Consider the following 14706-nt stretch of genomic DNA (forward strand, 5'->3'; position numbering starts at 1 on the left):
TTTTTTTTTTTTTTTTTTTTTTTTTTTTTTTAAGTTGTCAATGGACCTTTATTTTTCTTATTTACATATGGTGCTAAGAATCAAGACCAGTGCCTCACACATGCTGGCAACATGCTCTATCACTGAACTATAACCCCAGTCCTATCATTGTATTTTTATAGGGATTTTATTGAATCTATAGATTGATTTTGGTACTATAGACATTTTAACAGTATGCCTCTAATATCTTTCCATTTATTTGTATACTCTTTAATTTCTTTCATCAGTAAATTTTATATAGTTTTTATTGGAAAGAGATTCTAACTCCTTGGTTACATTTATTTTATTTTTTATAGATTTGAAAATGAGAAAGTTTCTTAATTTCTTTTTCAGCTAGTTCATAGTAATATAGAGGACACTATTGATTTTTATGTTAAGTTTTTTATCCTGTGCAACTTTTTTGAATTTGTTGACTGATTCAGGTAGCTTTTGGATACTCATTGGGATTTTTCTGTCATGTCCTTTGCTAACAGAAATAATTTGCCTCCTTTCCAGTTTGGGTGCTTTTTTTCTTTTCTGTTGCTGAATTGCTCTGGCCAGGACTTCCAGTACCATGTTGAATAGAAGTGGTAAAAGTGGGCATACTTGTCCAGATTATAGATCATAGAAGGAAAGTTTTCAACCCTTTCCTGTAAAGTGTTAGCTGGGTTTATGTGTTATGGCCTTTTTTGTGTTAATGTGTGCACCTTCTATACATCAGTTACTTAAATTTTTTTGCATGAAGGATGTTGAATATTGTCAAATACTTTTTCTGCATCTACAGAAATGATACGATCTTTTTTTTCTGTTAATGTCATACCATGTTTATTGATTTGTATATTTTGAACCATCTTGAATTCCTGGTCGTGGTGAATGATCTTTTTAAAGTCTTGTCAAATTTAATTTGTTATTATTTTGTTGAGAATTTTTGTATTTCTGTTCCCTGAGGATACAGGTGTGGTGGTTTTCTTTTTTTCTTTTTTGGTTTTGGTGGTTGTTTTGTGTCCCTCTGATTTAGGTTTTCAGGGTAATGCTCCCTTATAAAATGTGTTTGGAAAAATTCCTTCCTATTCTATTTTTTGGAATAGTTTGAGAAGAATTAATATTAGTTTTTCGAATGTTTGGTGGAAAACAAGAATAAAGCTTTTAGATCCTCGCCTTTTCTTTGATGGGAGATTTTATTGTTGATTCGGTCTCATTATTTTTATTGGTCTGTTTAAGTGTTCTTTTTATTCCTAATTTGGTAGGTTGTGTGTGTCCAGGAATTTATCAATTTTTTTTAGATTTTCTGATTTCTTAGCATATAATTGTTCATAAGTCTTTTATGACTTGTATTTCTTTGGTATCACTTATAATTTCTTTTTTTCCCCACCTTTGAGTTTCTTCATTTGAGTCCTTATTCTTTTTGTAGTGTAGCTAATGGTTTGTCAATTTTATTTATCTTTTTAAAAATCCAACTCTTGGTTTTATTGTTTTGTTTTGTTTTTTCCTGGTGTCCATTTTACTTATTTCTGCTCTAATCTTTGTTATTTCCTTCATTTTTCGAACTTTGGATTTAGTTCTTCTTTTTCTGGTACTCTGGTGTGTAACAATAGGTTGTTTATTTGAAATTTCTCTTCTTTTTGATGCAGGCTTTTATTGCTATAAGTTTCCCTCCAATATTGTTCTTGCTGCATTCTATAGGTTTTGGTATGTTTTATATCCATTATCATTTGTCTCAAGGTGTTTCTTTGCTCAGGATTGACCCCGGGGCTTCATTCATGCAAGATAGTCATTCTACCCCTGACCTGTGTCCCCAGCTCTTGTCTCAGGATGTTTTTGATGTCTCTTTTTGATTTCTTCTTTGACTCATTGTTTGTCCTGGAATATATTGTTTAATTTCCATTTATTTGTGTGTTTTCTAAAGATTTCTGATTACTGATTTAGTCTAACTTTTTATCATTGTGTTTATAAAAGACAGTAGGTAATGATTTTAAGTTTGTTCAGACTTATTTTGTGATATAACATAGAACTATCCTGGAGAATGTATTGAGTACATTCTAGAAGAATATGTCTTATATTGGTTTGGATGGAATGTTCTGTATATGTCTGTTAGGTCATTTGGTTCAAAGTATAGTTCAGATCTAATGTTTTTTTTCTTTCTAGATTATCTGCCTATTGTTGAAGTATTAAAGTATTTATATTGAAGTCTCCTATTATTACTGTATTGCAATTTATCTATTCCTTTAGATCATTTAATATTTGATTTATATATTTAGGTGCATGTATACTTCCAATTATATCCTCTTGATGAATTGACCCCTTAATCTTTATATAATGACTTTATTGGTCTTTTCTTACAGTTTTTGACTTTATCTTTCTTGTCTAAGTATAGCCAGCCATGCTTTTTTTTTTTTTTTTTGCATGGACTATGCTTTTCCATTCTCTCATTTTCAGTCTATGTGTGTTTTTAAAGATTGAAGTGAATCTTTTGTAGGCAGCATATAGGTGGATCATGTTTATTTTTGCTTAAACCTGGCCACTCTGTATCTTTCTTTTTTGGTACCAGGATTTGAATTCAGGGGCTCTCCACCACTGAGCCACACCCAGCCCTATTTTTATATTTTATTTAGAGACAGGGTCTCATTGAGTTGCTTAGCACCTCGCCATTGCTGAGGCTGGCTTTGAACTCATTATTCTCCTGCCTCAGCCTTCTTAGCTGCTGGGATTACAAGCATGTGCCACTGCACCCAGCCCACTCTGTGTCTTTTTTTAAACAATTTAATCCAGTGATAATTGATTGGTAATTGAATTTACAGATATCTTTGTAACAATGCCTGCATAAGGAACCCAGGTTTCTGAGAGCTTCTGATTAGCCAAATACATGGAAGTTCCTAAAGTCTGTATGCCTGGAGAAGGCACAGAAGCTCCACCTCCTTCCCACATGCCTTTCCCTATGCATCTGTTCATCTGTATCCTTTGTAATAGTCTTTATGATAAACATATCTCTGAGTTCTGTGAGCTACTGTATCAAATTAATCAAACCCAGTTGAACCCTGGTTTATAGTTGGTCAGTCAGAAGCAAAGATAAAACAATCTGAGGCTAGCAGTTAGCATCCAAACTCGGGGAGAGGGCAATCCTAGGACCTGAACCCTCAAACTGTGGAATTTGACACTACCTTTAGTTCTCATTGTCAGAACTGAATTGGGTTAGAGGACATCCAGGTGGTATCTTCTGATGCAGAATTGACTGCTCGTTTGCTAACAGAAATAAATTCTCACATTTTGAGATAACAGAAGTTTTCTGTGTTGATTATTGTGGTGTGAGAGCAGAGAAAACTTAGTTTTTTAATTTTTTTTTTCTCCCACACAGACCCTGGATATAAAATTATGGGTTGACTATTTTTTTTTACTTTCAGTAGTTAAACGCTCTGTTTATTGTCTTCTATCTTGTACCAATTTTGATGAGAAATCAACTGCCATTCTTTCTGTCTGTAGTTTCTTTTAAGTCTTTCTGTCTGATTTCTTTCAAGTTTTTCTCCTGACCTTTATTTTTTATCACTTTGATACTGATGTATATATACATGTGTGTATTTTGTTTATTTGTTGGCTTGGGTATTTTATGTTTCTTATACATTTGGGTTTTTTCTTATTAATATTAAAGAATATTCAGCCATTATTTTTTATATGTGTCTCATCTTGTGTTGTTATTCCACTGGAACTCCATTACCTGGCTTCTGCCCCTCGTCCCACTTCAGCACTGGGAATTGAACCCAGAGGTATTTTACCACTGAACTACAACCCAGCCTTTTTTATTTTTCACTTTGAGACATAGTCTTACCCTAAGTTGCTGAGGCTGGCCTCAAACTTGTGATCCTCCTGCCTTAGTCTTCTCAGTCACTGGTATTATAGAGGTCCACTACACCTAGCCATGACATGTATTTTAGACTATTTAATTCTGTTCCATAACTATTTCATGTACAGTTCTTCTTTTGAAAAAATTTTGATCTATCTTCAGGTTCAATAATTCTTTTATCTGTTGTTTCTGCCTCTTGATAAGCTTATTAAAGAAATTGTTCTCTGATATAGTGCCCTTTATTTCTACCATTTTCATTGATGTCTGCTGAGTTCTCAATCTGTTTATGTACATTGTACATCTTTTCCATTAAGTTCTTTTAAATCATAGTTATTTAAAGGTGGTTTTCTGATCATTTCAACGTGAATTATATCCCAGTCCATACTGTTAATTCTTTTATTTCTTGATTTAAGTTTTTTTTAACTGTTCTATAGATATCTTATATTTTTAATGCATTTTGCTTAATATTAGACATCGCATGTAGAAGAATAATACAGGCTAAGATGAATAATATTTATATTAAAAATGGGACTGCCTCTTCTATAAGGGGGCTATTATGGGTGATTGAGTTAATCTTGTCAGTTATTGAGTTGTATTTGGGTTTTGTTAATGTTATAGTCACCCTCAGTGCATCTCTGCTGCTAACAGCAGTGAACTCTAATTTCTTTGTATTTAGTTTGGGACCGTGGGTACTAGAAAGGTTTTTATCAGTGCTCTTGCTCTGCCTTAACCTTTTGGTAGTTCCTGCACTAAAAGGGCACAGGAGTATACTCTTTGTGTTCTTCCCATCTATCTTTTTACTCATTTATAGGCCGAGTGTGGATAGTGTATATTCTCAGCTCTAGATAGGCTTTCATTTTAATCCTTCTCTATGTTATTGGTTCCTGTGATTGGGGCTTTCTCAGTATTTGTGTTTCTAGCCTTCCTGCCCCACTCCCCACAATCAAAATCTGACTATCTGTGGACAGGCTTTTTCGGCAAGAGAGAGTTTCTGGTCTCTCCCCACCCAGTGTTATATCTCTGTGTATTGTTCTAAGATCCTGCTCCCAGGGGATATTTGTGTTTCTCCTTTATAGCGATGATTTTTGCTTCTCTCATGCAGAAACAGTGGATCTTTTGGGGTGGGGGACTGGGCAGCAGGAGAGTTTTTTTGCTCCTTCCTTAGAGATAAGTTTTACTCCCTCCCCTTCAAGAGAAAAACATTGTATTTTTTTCCCTAGGTCTGAGGGCAGACAACTTTCTTATTCTTCTCCAAACATCTGAAGGCTTTTCCTTTATAGTAGAGAAGGAAGAGCTCAGGGAAGGGGACCTGGTTTTATGTATACACTTCAGTGGCAACCAGTCCCCATCTGTCCTGAACAGGAGGGCTTGTATTTTTTCCTGACATGCCCCCAGTATTTTTCATGAACATTTAATGAAGGCCTATGCCAAAGAGCTGGCAAATGAGAGCATACTTTCTTGGGTCAGGGACTTTGCTTTTCAAAACTGGTACACAAACTATCTTCTTCATTTCAATTGTCTTAAATTTTTGCCTGGTTCTTTTTAAAAAATATTTTTAGTTGTAGATGGACACAGTACCTTTGTTTTATTTATTTCATTTTTATGTTGTACTGAGGATTGAACCCAGTGAGTCACATATGCAAGGGAAACTTCACCACTCAGCTACAACCCCAGCCCTTTACTGATTCTTATGTGTTCTTATGACCAACCACTTTCCTTTGCTCTGCCAACAGTGAAATGGTTTGGAAATCCAATCCTTTTCACATAGGGGCCTATCATTCTTTGGAAATTAACTTATTTGATTGACTTATTACCTTGATTCGCTAATGAGCTTAAAGAGAATTATGATGTGGATTATTTGGCCTTATTTTTAGGTGGTAGCAGTATAGCTTTCTAAAAGCAGAAGCTTAGTGCTTATGGGACGTGTATGTCTGCCTGAGTCTATATGTATTTTTTTTCCTTAATATAGACTAGAGCTAAAAATTTTTAAAGGCTGAACTTTTAAGGTTGGCAACTGATTTCATTTTTTGTGGTCCAGAATGATTTCCTTGGGTATATATTGCCTTCCAGGATATCTGCTTCCTTAGCCGTTCTTCATTATTCTTTTGGGCTTAACGCTTGGCTTATACTTAGGAAATACTTTAATATTCTTGCTTCATAAAAGTCTTTCCCATATCAAGAAATGAATAGGCAGAAAGAATAGTATGATTTCTTAAACATTTGCTATGAAAATCCTATATTTTAAGAAATTATTGCAATAGTTATTTTTTGTGATCCTCAGTGGCCCAAAGGAATTAGTTCCTTTCAGATAGTTATACTCCTGCTCCAAGGAGTAATTGATTTGAATAATTTGACTAAATATATTCAATTTTTCTAATATATTTTATACCATTTACATTTTTATTTAGAGTTTTGGAGGCTGGAAAGGCAAATGTTATTTTACCAAAAAGTTCACCAAGTGGAGTAACTCATGTGATTGCCAGTAATGCAAGAATCAATGCTGAGAAAGAAAAAGATAACTTTAAGGCTCCATTTTATCCAATTCAGTATCTAGGGGATTTTCTTTTAGAGGTAAGTAAGATAAATAGTAGACATTTTTTAGTATTTATTTTGTAAAGTACCCATAGAGTGAAATGCAATCATCCCTTGGAGCCCCAGAGGATTGGTTCTAGGATCCTTCTTATATACCAAATCCAGGGGTGCTCAGATCTCAAGTCTTTTATGTAAAATGGCATAGTATTTGTATATAACCTACATATATCTTCCTGTGTGCTTTAAATCATCTGTAGATTATTTATAATACCTATTAGAATGTAATTGTTATGTAAATAGCTATTTCACTATATTCTTCAGGGAAGAATGACAAGGGAAAAAAGCCTCTACATGTTCAGTATGGGTGCAGCCTTCTTAGACCTAACTGTATTTTCCAACTGAAGTTGATTTGAATCTGTGGATTTGGAATCTATGGATATGGAGGACTGACTGTTTATATTAATATTATATTCTAAATTGTGAACATATAGGGATTGAAAGTCATTAAAATGATAATATTTTTAAGGTAATTGTTTTCACTTATTTAAATGTTGAAGAATACCACTTACATATTTTGAAAAAGCTTAAGTTTAATTTTGTCTTATTTTGAGTCTCTACTTTTATTTTTAGCACTTTGGTGGTATGTCCTACAAAATAATTTTCAGCATTTTAATGTTAGAGTGTAATAAAACAGCAGTAGAATACATAGTATCATATGAGGATTTGGGGATTATTTTTTCTTTGGAAATGTGAGCGCTGTTTCTAAGAGTTTAGAAATATTTTCCTGTCCTATTCCCCTACCTCCTTCTCTATACTTGGTGTAAATACTAGCCCTCAAGTTGTTTGAATGGGGATTAAAGCCTGATTAAAGCCTCTAAGCATAGAAGAATTTATAAGTCATTTAGAATAGAAAATAAACCTCAGTGTATCCCCAAACAGGCTTGATCTAGGAAAAAGTATTTCCTTCCGTGTTTCTCATCTCAACAGATTCCATCACCTTTTATCTAATACTTTATGTCAGAGATTTGGGAATCACCATTGTAACCTTCCTTTCCCTTACTCCACATATCTTGTCAACTACTAAGTCCTATTTATTTTATCTCAGATGTTTTGTGAATCAAACCACTTCTGTCCTTCTATACTAACATACTGAGTTCATCATCTTTCCTCTGTGCTCTTGGAGCACAATTGGCATCAAGAATCATGTCTGGGGGCCTCAGTTTTAGTTCAGTGATAGAGCACTTGCCTAGCCTGAGTGAGGCACTGGGTTGAATGCTCAGCACCACATAAAAATAAATTAATAAAAGTACTGCATCTATCTACAACTTAAAAAATAAAAGAATCGTGTGTCTTTTCCATAATTATATCCTGGTCATCTCACATAGAACCTGGCAAGTGGGTCCTCATGTAATACCTGTTAGTTTAACGTAAAGAAAACCTTTGAGTCTTCTGTGAGTAATTATCATTCTGGAATTATTTTTCCCTAGTAAGTAACATCAAGATTACTTACTTGGATTGGAAATTTGCCATTAGTATTAGAATTTGATCTATTTGGACTATTGATAATCTTGACAGCCATAGATCTGGAAATGAGCACATGAACCAATTCAGTTCAATGAGGCATGAAGAGGAATAAGTAAGAACTTCTAGGATTCTTCCTCATTTGAAAGAGATCCAATGGCAGACTAACTTCTGTTAGATGTGAACATGAAAGAATGTAACCTAAATTACTACTAGTAATTGACCATGAGGAGTACTAGCCTTAGCTTGTTAGCCCTATAGATAGCAGATTTTATAGGTAGAATCTGGATCCTTGCTGATGATGGAGTCCCTGGGTTAACCAAACCTTGAAACCACATTGGACCAAACTGCCATTCTGTAAGATAATACATTTCTATTGTTTAAGTGAGAGTTGGTTTTCTATTAGTTGTATCCAAAAACATCCTGATACACCTTTTTAAATAGTTTAAATGTAGTATTAACTGTCAACAGAATGAAAATCATTAGTAGATATGTCTGAATTTTCTCTTCTCTATGCAAAAAAATGATTAGAGTATGATATATTTGTATTACCCACAGTCCTGTTTTGCAGTATTTTGAATAATTCGAATTTAGATGCTAAAATAGTAGAGAGCAGCAATAGAATATCAATCAGAAGTAACAAATATTTAAATTTATACTTAGTTTTAGAACACATTGTTCTTTCTTTAAGTTCTGGATCAGACAGCTGAGGGTTCATAACTGGTAAACTAAAGAAAAGATATTGTACTCACTTCTGAGGAGAAATTAGAAAGTTAACTTCATATTGGTGTCTTGCTTTTCTTCTTCCTCTTTTGCACAGAATAATAAAAATGTTCCTCATTGACTGTATTCTGAAATGTCATCTCAGAAGAGTAGCTTTGTAAATTGACTAAGTTAAAAATAAAAAACACTCACTAAAAAATAATTCTGTTTAACCTACTTACACCTTTTAGAAAGCTTCTGAATAAACAGAATCAGGTATATATTTAGCTCAGGTTTACAGATAATTTATTGAAAACTATTGCTGTACCAGGTACTATGCAATGCACTAGAGATATGAAAATGAATGCAACCACATATCAGACTTTGAAGTGGTCTACTATTTAGTGATGGATAAGGAATGTAGAGATTATTAATTTCAGTTCAGTATGAAATTTGCATTGATAAAACTATTTGCATAGCAGAGGAATACGGAGGAACAAATGATTAATATATCTCGGTTGTTTGATCCATGAAGGCTTCACAAAAATGAGAGAATACTAAGGAATACTTAAAACTTCTTTTGACTCTCTATTTAAAATACAATAAAACAAACTTTGGAAAATTATTATAGAAACAAACCAGACACACAAAACAATATGATTTTTTGATCTAAATCAACCAACTTGTGAACAAGATTTGTAATATCTAGTTGTGACTATAGAGAAGTCGTTTATCCTGTGCCTTAGTTTTCTTTCCTTTTTATGTGAAACTAATATTTAATGTTGCTTCACTTGTTGTTAGTACAACTATTACTCCGTTTATTAAGTAACCACTATGTGTCAGGCACTATGCTAAGCATTTTATACCCTTAATCTTATTTAAACCTCATGTTCATTTCTGGTGTGTCTTATTTTTCCATTAATAGTTGGTGATATTCAGGTACAATGAGGTTAAATAACTTGCCCCAAATCCCAGAGCTGTCATGTATGAGAGCAAAATTTAAGGCTATACACTCAATACATTTTTACTTCTTTTGAATAAATTTTGATTTCTTTTGTTAGATCTCCCTTCCATAAGGTAGTAGATAATCATAGGATTATGAAGTACTATTTAAGAATCATGGTGTAAGTACAAGTTAAGAACCAAGTAGCCCTCAAAGGACTCTTGTTCTTTACTTGATTTCTCTGGCTTTCTGTAATCTTATGATTAGCATATCAGTCTCATGAATTCATTCAAATTGTATGACAAATTCCTTGGCTACATATTGGAATAACACCTGGAGACCAGAGTATATCTGTACCTAGTCCAAGGTAGGAAACAATCCTGAAACAAACCTGAAACAATATCATTGTCTGAACCGTACTATACTACTACTAGAATAAGTGGCTGTCTTTTACATGACACCATACTATATAAAATATACTAGATACAGCCATTTTTTCCTATATTATATGGAGACATATGCCATAATGTCTAGTACATAATTGGTATAAAGAAATAAAATATGAATATTTACATTTACAATAATTATAATTATTAATTACTTTTCATCAAAAATTGGTTATTTTTCATATGAGTAACCAATTAGAGTATTGGTGGCTTAGAGAAAAATATATGTTGATTTTTTTTCTCTCATATAAAACATATTGGTTTTAAAAAAAAACTTTGAATGTCATTCTTTGTGAGGTTATGATTTTTAAATAGTCCAATGGGACATAGGACACTAGAAGCATCCGTTCTCATTGATAAGTCATAAATAACATCTGAAAAGGCTGCATAAGTAAACATAATGTTTCATGCCTCCTTGCTAATGATAATGGCAGATTCATTTTGCATTCTGTGCAGCTGGAATCTATGTGGGGTTAATTAATCCTATATTTTAGACATTTCTCAATCTGGGCCTATGGACTGATTGTCCTTCAGTTGTATACCATGTGAAATGGAAAGCCAGAAACTTAACTTTTTTTACCCTGCAAATGAATCCTTAATGGAAATTACTGTTGTACATTCAGAGTATTACTCTGAATGTCTTTGATAGAAAGGAACAAAAGTCTGTATTTTTCTTAGTTTTAGTTTCACTTTTCTGAATAGCTGAAGGGTCAATTCAGTCAACCACTCTTAGGGATTGTTTTTTGATTACAGGATTACAATGTGCTAAGTCCATCATATCCACAAAGGAAGCCTGACGTGAGAGGGAACCAAATGTTACACTATATAGGCCTTAACACATTTGGATTTTATCATAATCATGCCCTTGGAGAGGGCATTGATTACCAGGCTATGTGGGTAAATGTGAATCTCTAAACAACCTTTCAGGAGTATGTTTTAGGAACTGTCATGAACTCACTTTTACTCCTAACTCTTTGCTGTGAAGTCTTAAAACTTGTAGAATTATATGTATAGATATATATGTGAATATTTGTTAAATGATTGGTAGGAAATTGATGAATTTAGTTTGAATGTATTGGCAAGAGAAATTTGTTTGAGATACAGTAGGGTGACAAAAATTGTTATTTTTAATCTGGTAAAATCAGAACTGTGAATTCAGCTATTGCTTACTTTTATTTTCCCTCCCTCATGTGAATGGTAAACTTGCAAGTGAGAAGCTTATCAGAAAAACAATCCAAGAAAAATTGATCCATAATCAGATAATTTTTAATAGAATTATAGTTAAAAAAAAAAAAACAACAGCATATTGTTGGCATCAAAACAGGCATGAAGGCCAGTGGAATAAAAGAAAACTCAAGAGATAAACCCACATAAATAAATACAGTCAGCTTATACTAGACAAAGGCATCAAAAACATACATACATTGTAGAAAAACTTCTTCAACAAATGGTGCTGGGAAAACTGGAAATCCATATTCAGCAGAATGAAATTGAACCCCTGTCTCTCACCCTGCATACAGCTCAGCTCAAAATGGATCAGAGATCTAGGAATTAGAACAGGAACTCTGCACATACTAGCAGAAAATGTAGGTTCAACAATTCAACATGTTGGCTTAGGAACTGACTTCCTTAACAAGACTTCTAAAGTGTAAGAAAAAAGGTTAAAAATCAATAATTGGGATGGCATTAAACTAAAAAGTTTCTTCACAGCAAAGGAAACAAAAGTGTGAAGAGGGAGCCTACAGAATAGGAGAGAATCTTTGCCACCCATACCTCTGATAGGGCATTGATTTCCAGGATATACAAAGAACTCAGAAAACTTAACATACACACACACCCGCCAACAAATAAAACCCCAAATAACCCAATCAATAAATGGCAAAGGAACTTAACAGACACTTCTCCAAAGAAGAAATATGAACAGTCAACAAATATATATATTAAAAAAGTTCAACATCTATTGGAGAAATACAAATTAAAACTACACTTGAGATTTCATCTCACTCCAACCACAATGGTGATTATCAAGAATACAAGTAAGCCGGGTGCAGTGGCACATGCTTGTAATCCCAGTGGCTTAGGAGGATGAGGCAGGAGGATCTTGAGTTTAAAGCTAGCCTCAGAAATTTAGCGAGGCCCACAACTCATTAAGACCCTGTCTCTAAATAAAATACCAAATGGGCTGGAGATGTGGCTCAGTAGTTAAATTCCCCTAGGTTCAACCCCTGGTACCAAAAAATAACAATAATAATACAAGTAATGATAAATGTTGGTGAGGATGTGGGGAAAAGGGTGCACTCATATATTGTTGGTAGAACTGCAAATTAGTGCAACGACTCTAGATAGCAGTTTGGAGATTTCCTCAGAAAAAAACAGGTGTGGAACTACCATTTGACTCAGTTATCTCAGTCCCTGGGATATATCCAAAGGATTAATATCAGCATACTACAGGGACGCAGCTACATCAGTCTTTATAGCTGTACAATTCACAATAGCCAAGCTATAGAGCCAACCTAGATGCCCATCAACAGATAAATGGATATAGAAATTATGGCATATATACCAGTGGAATATTAGTCAGCCATAAATAATGACTTTATGACAAATTAAGTCATAAACAGATGGGTCTTAGACTATCATGCTAAGTGAAATAAGCCAATTCCAAAAAACTAAAGGGCAAGTGTTTTTTCTGATGTGTAAAAGCTAACTCACAGTAAGAGTGGGGAGGGGAAGAATAGTTCAGTGTATTAGACTGAAGGGAAGGGAGGGAGAAAACAAATAGAAACAGTGGAAAGAATCTGACATATATAAATGTACATATATAAATCCCACCATCATGTACATCTACAAGACTAGGGCCCTAATCAAGATATATTCCACACATGTATAATTTTATGAAAATAGACTCTTTTGTCATGTATAACTAACAAGAACCAAAAAAAACAAAAACAAAAAAAATCTCGATTGTAGCAGGACATAGGGTACACACATGTAATCTTGGTGACTCAGAATGTGAAGGATTGCATGTTTGAGGCTATCCTCAGCAACTTAGCAAGGCCCAAACAACTTAGCAAGACCCTGTCTCAAAATAAAAAGTAAAAAGGGCCAGGGATGTAGCTCAGTGTTGTAAAGCACCCTGGGCTCAATCCTTAGTACCTCCCCCACCCACTCTGTATCCACCCAGCAATTTGCATCATAACTTTAAGTTGGACAGGGATTAGATAAATATTTTTTCTTGATTATTTGTAAGAAAAAGATTGTTACTAGACTTAGCAAACATTATTTTTCCTTTCTGACATACTAAAATCACTTTATTATTCACAACTTTTGTAGTAATAATTTTTTCCTTGAGAGATTTATCTGTGTTTAACCTTTTTTTGGAGGACATGTTTTATATCCTTGCTCGACTAGTGAAATATTAAAAAATTATTGATTAAATTGAATACCATAGGAAGTACATAATGTTGAAATTACACTTAGTTAATTGCCTAAACCATTTTTACATACATACAGAAAGAAATTCAGAATGATGAAGATTCCCAAACCAATTCTGTTTGGAGCAAACATAGCAATCAAGAGAAAAACAAAGATTTCAAGAAAGATATGGGATTTCTTGAAGTGAGAGGTGCCTTAAGAGGGACCATATGTAGAACCCAGGTAAGATTTTATAGGCTAAAAAAAATGTACATTTCTGGATTTTCTTACAGAATTGTTAGAGAAACAGTACATGGTAGAAATTACATGAATTTTGGAATCTGAAAGCTGATATCTGAATCCTGGATTTATCTAAATTCAAGTATTTAACTGCATATATAACAAATTTTTTAAAAGCATGGATTTTGATTAATATGTGGGGAAATACAGGAAGGACTTTGAACATGGTGCACTTGTGGCTGTCATGTATGAATTTTCAGATATCAGCAACAAACAAAAATGTCATTGTTCTACTCTAGAACACATGATGTTCAATTCTGTTGTTTCATATTGTGTTTTATAGAACAGTCTGTTGGTTAATTTACCAAATTATTATTAACTTAGTAATTATTAGTAGTTTATATTGAAGTATTCTTATGTGTAACTAAAAAACAATTCTAAATAGATTGAGTTTTCACTGAATGTGTTAAATATTAAAAAAGAAAAAGAATTTTAGGAACAATTTGGAAGTTTTTTAATTGAATAGTCCTTAAATTCTACATGGTAAGATTATCTAAAACTTCTGAAGTTAATACTTTTGCATGTTTTTCCAAAATATATTTGATATTTATGTGACTTATAAGACTACTTCTATGATCACCTATGCATGCTTATAAAAAAAGTTTTTAGGGTTGATGTGTCTGTTGAAATATGCAAAATATAGCATAAAATATTTTTAAATACATAAAGGATTGTAAAATGATGAAATTATTAAATAAATTCAGTTTGACTAAACATGAGTAAAAGAATAAAATAAGATTTTGTAAAAGACAGAAATTATTAAAATATATCTAGGAGAATGTATATAAAATTTAGATAAAAATTTCTCATTTGTAAAATAAATTTCACAGTATAATGAGTAAATATTAAACATCTGAATTGAGCATACAGGTACACCAAATTAAGTGTATATGTAAACTTACTATAAAACTTAGGGAGCTATAATATGTATGTTCTGCTTTATGTGAGTCTGACTTAGATGGAATATAATTTGCAGAGCCTTTTACTTTTTGTAT

General features: G+C 33.1%; 1 protein-coding gene across 3 annotated transcripts in view; it reads left to right on the top strand.

Moving 5' to 3' along the window:
• The window catches only part of Slf1 (SMC5-SMC6 complex localization factor 1), a 71693-nt gene that overhangs the window by 21315 nt on the left and 35672 nt on the right, over positions 1-14706 (top strand). For all 3 annotated transcript variants that reach the window (XM_015483686.2, XM_048811430.1, XM_048811428.1), the window contains exons 5-6: positions 6262-6424; positions 13511-13654. In XM_015483686.2, the coding sequence (XP_015339172.1) occupies positions 6262-6424; positions 13511-13654 (307 nt within the window). The remainder of the gene's footprint in view (positions 1-6261; positions 6425-13510; positions 13655-14706) is intronic.

Source organism: Marmota marmota, unplaced genomic scaffold (genome assembly GCF_001458135.2).
Source record: "Marmota marmota marmota unplaced genomic scaffold, marMar, whole genome shotgun sequence".
NCBI lineage: Eukaryota > Metazoa > Chordata > Mammalia > Rodentia > Sciuridae > Marmota > Marmota marmota.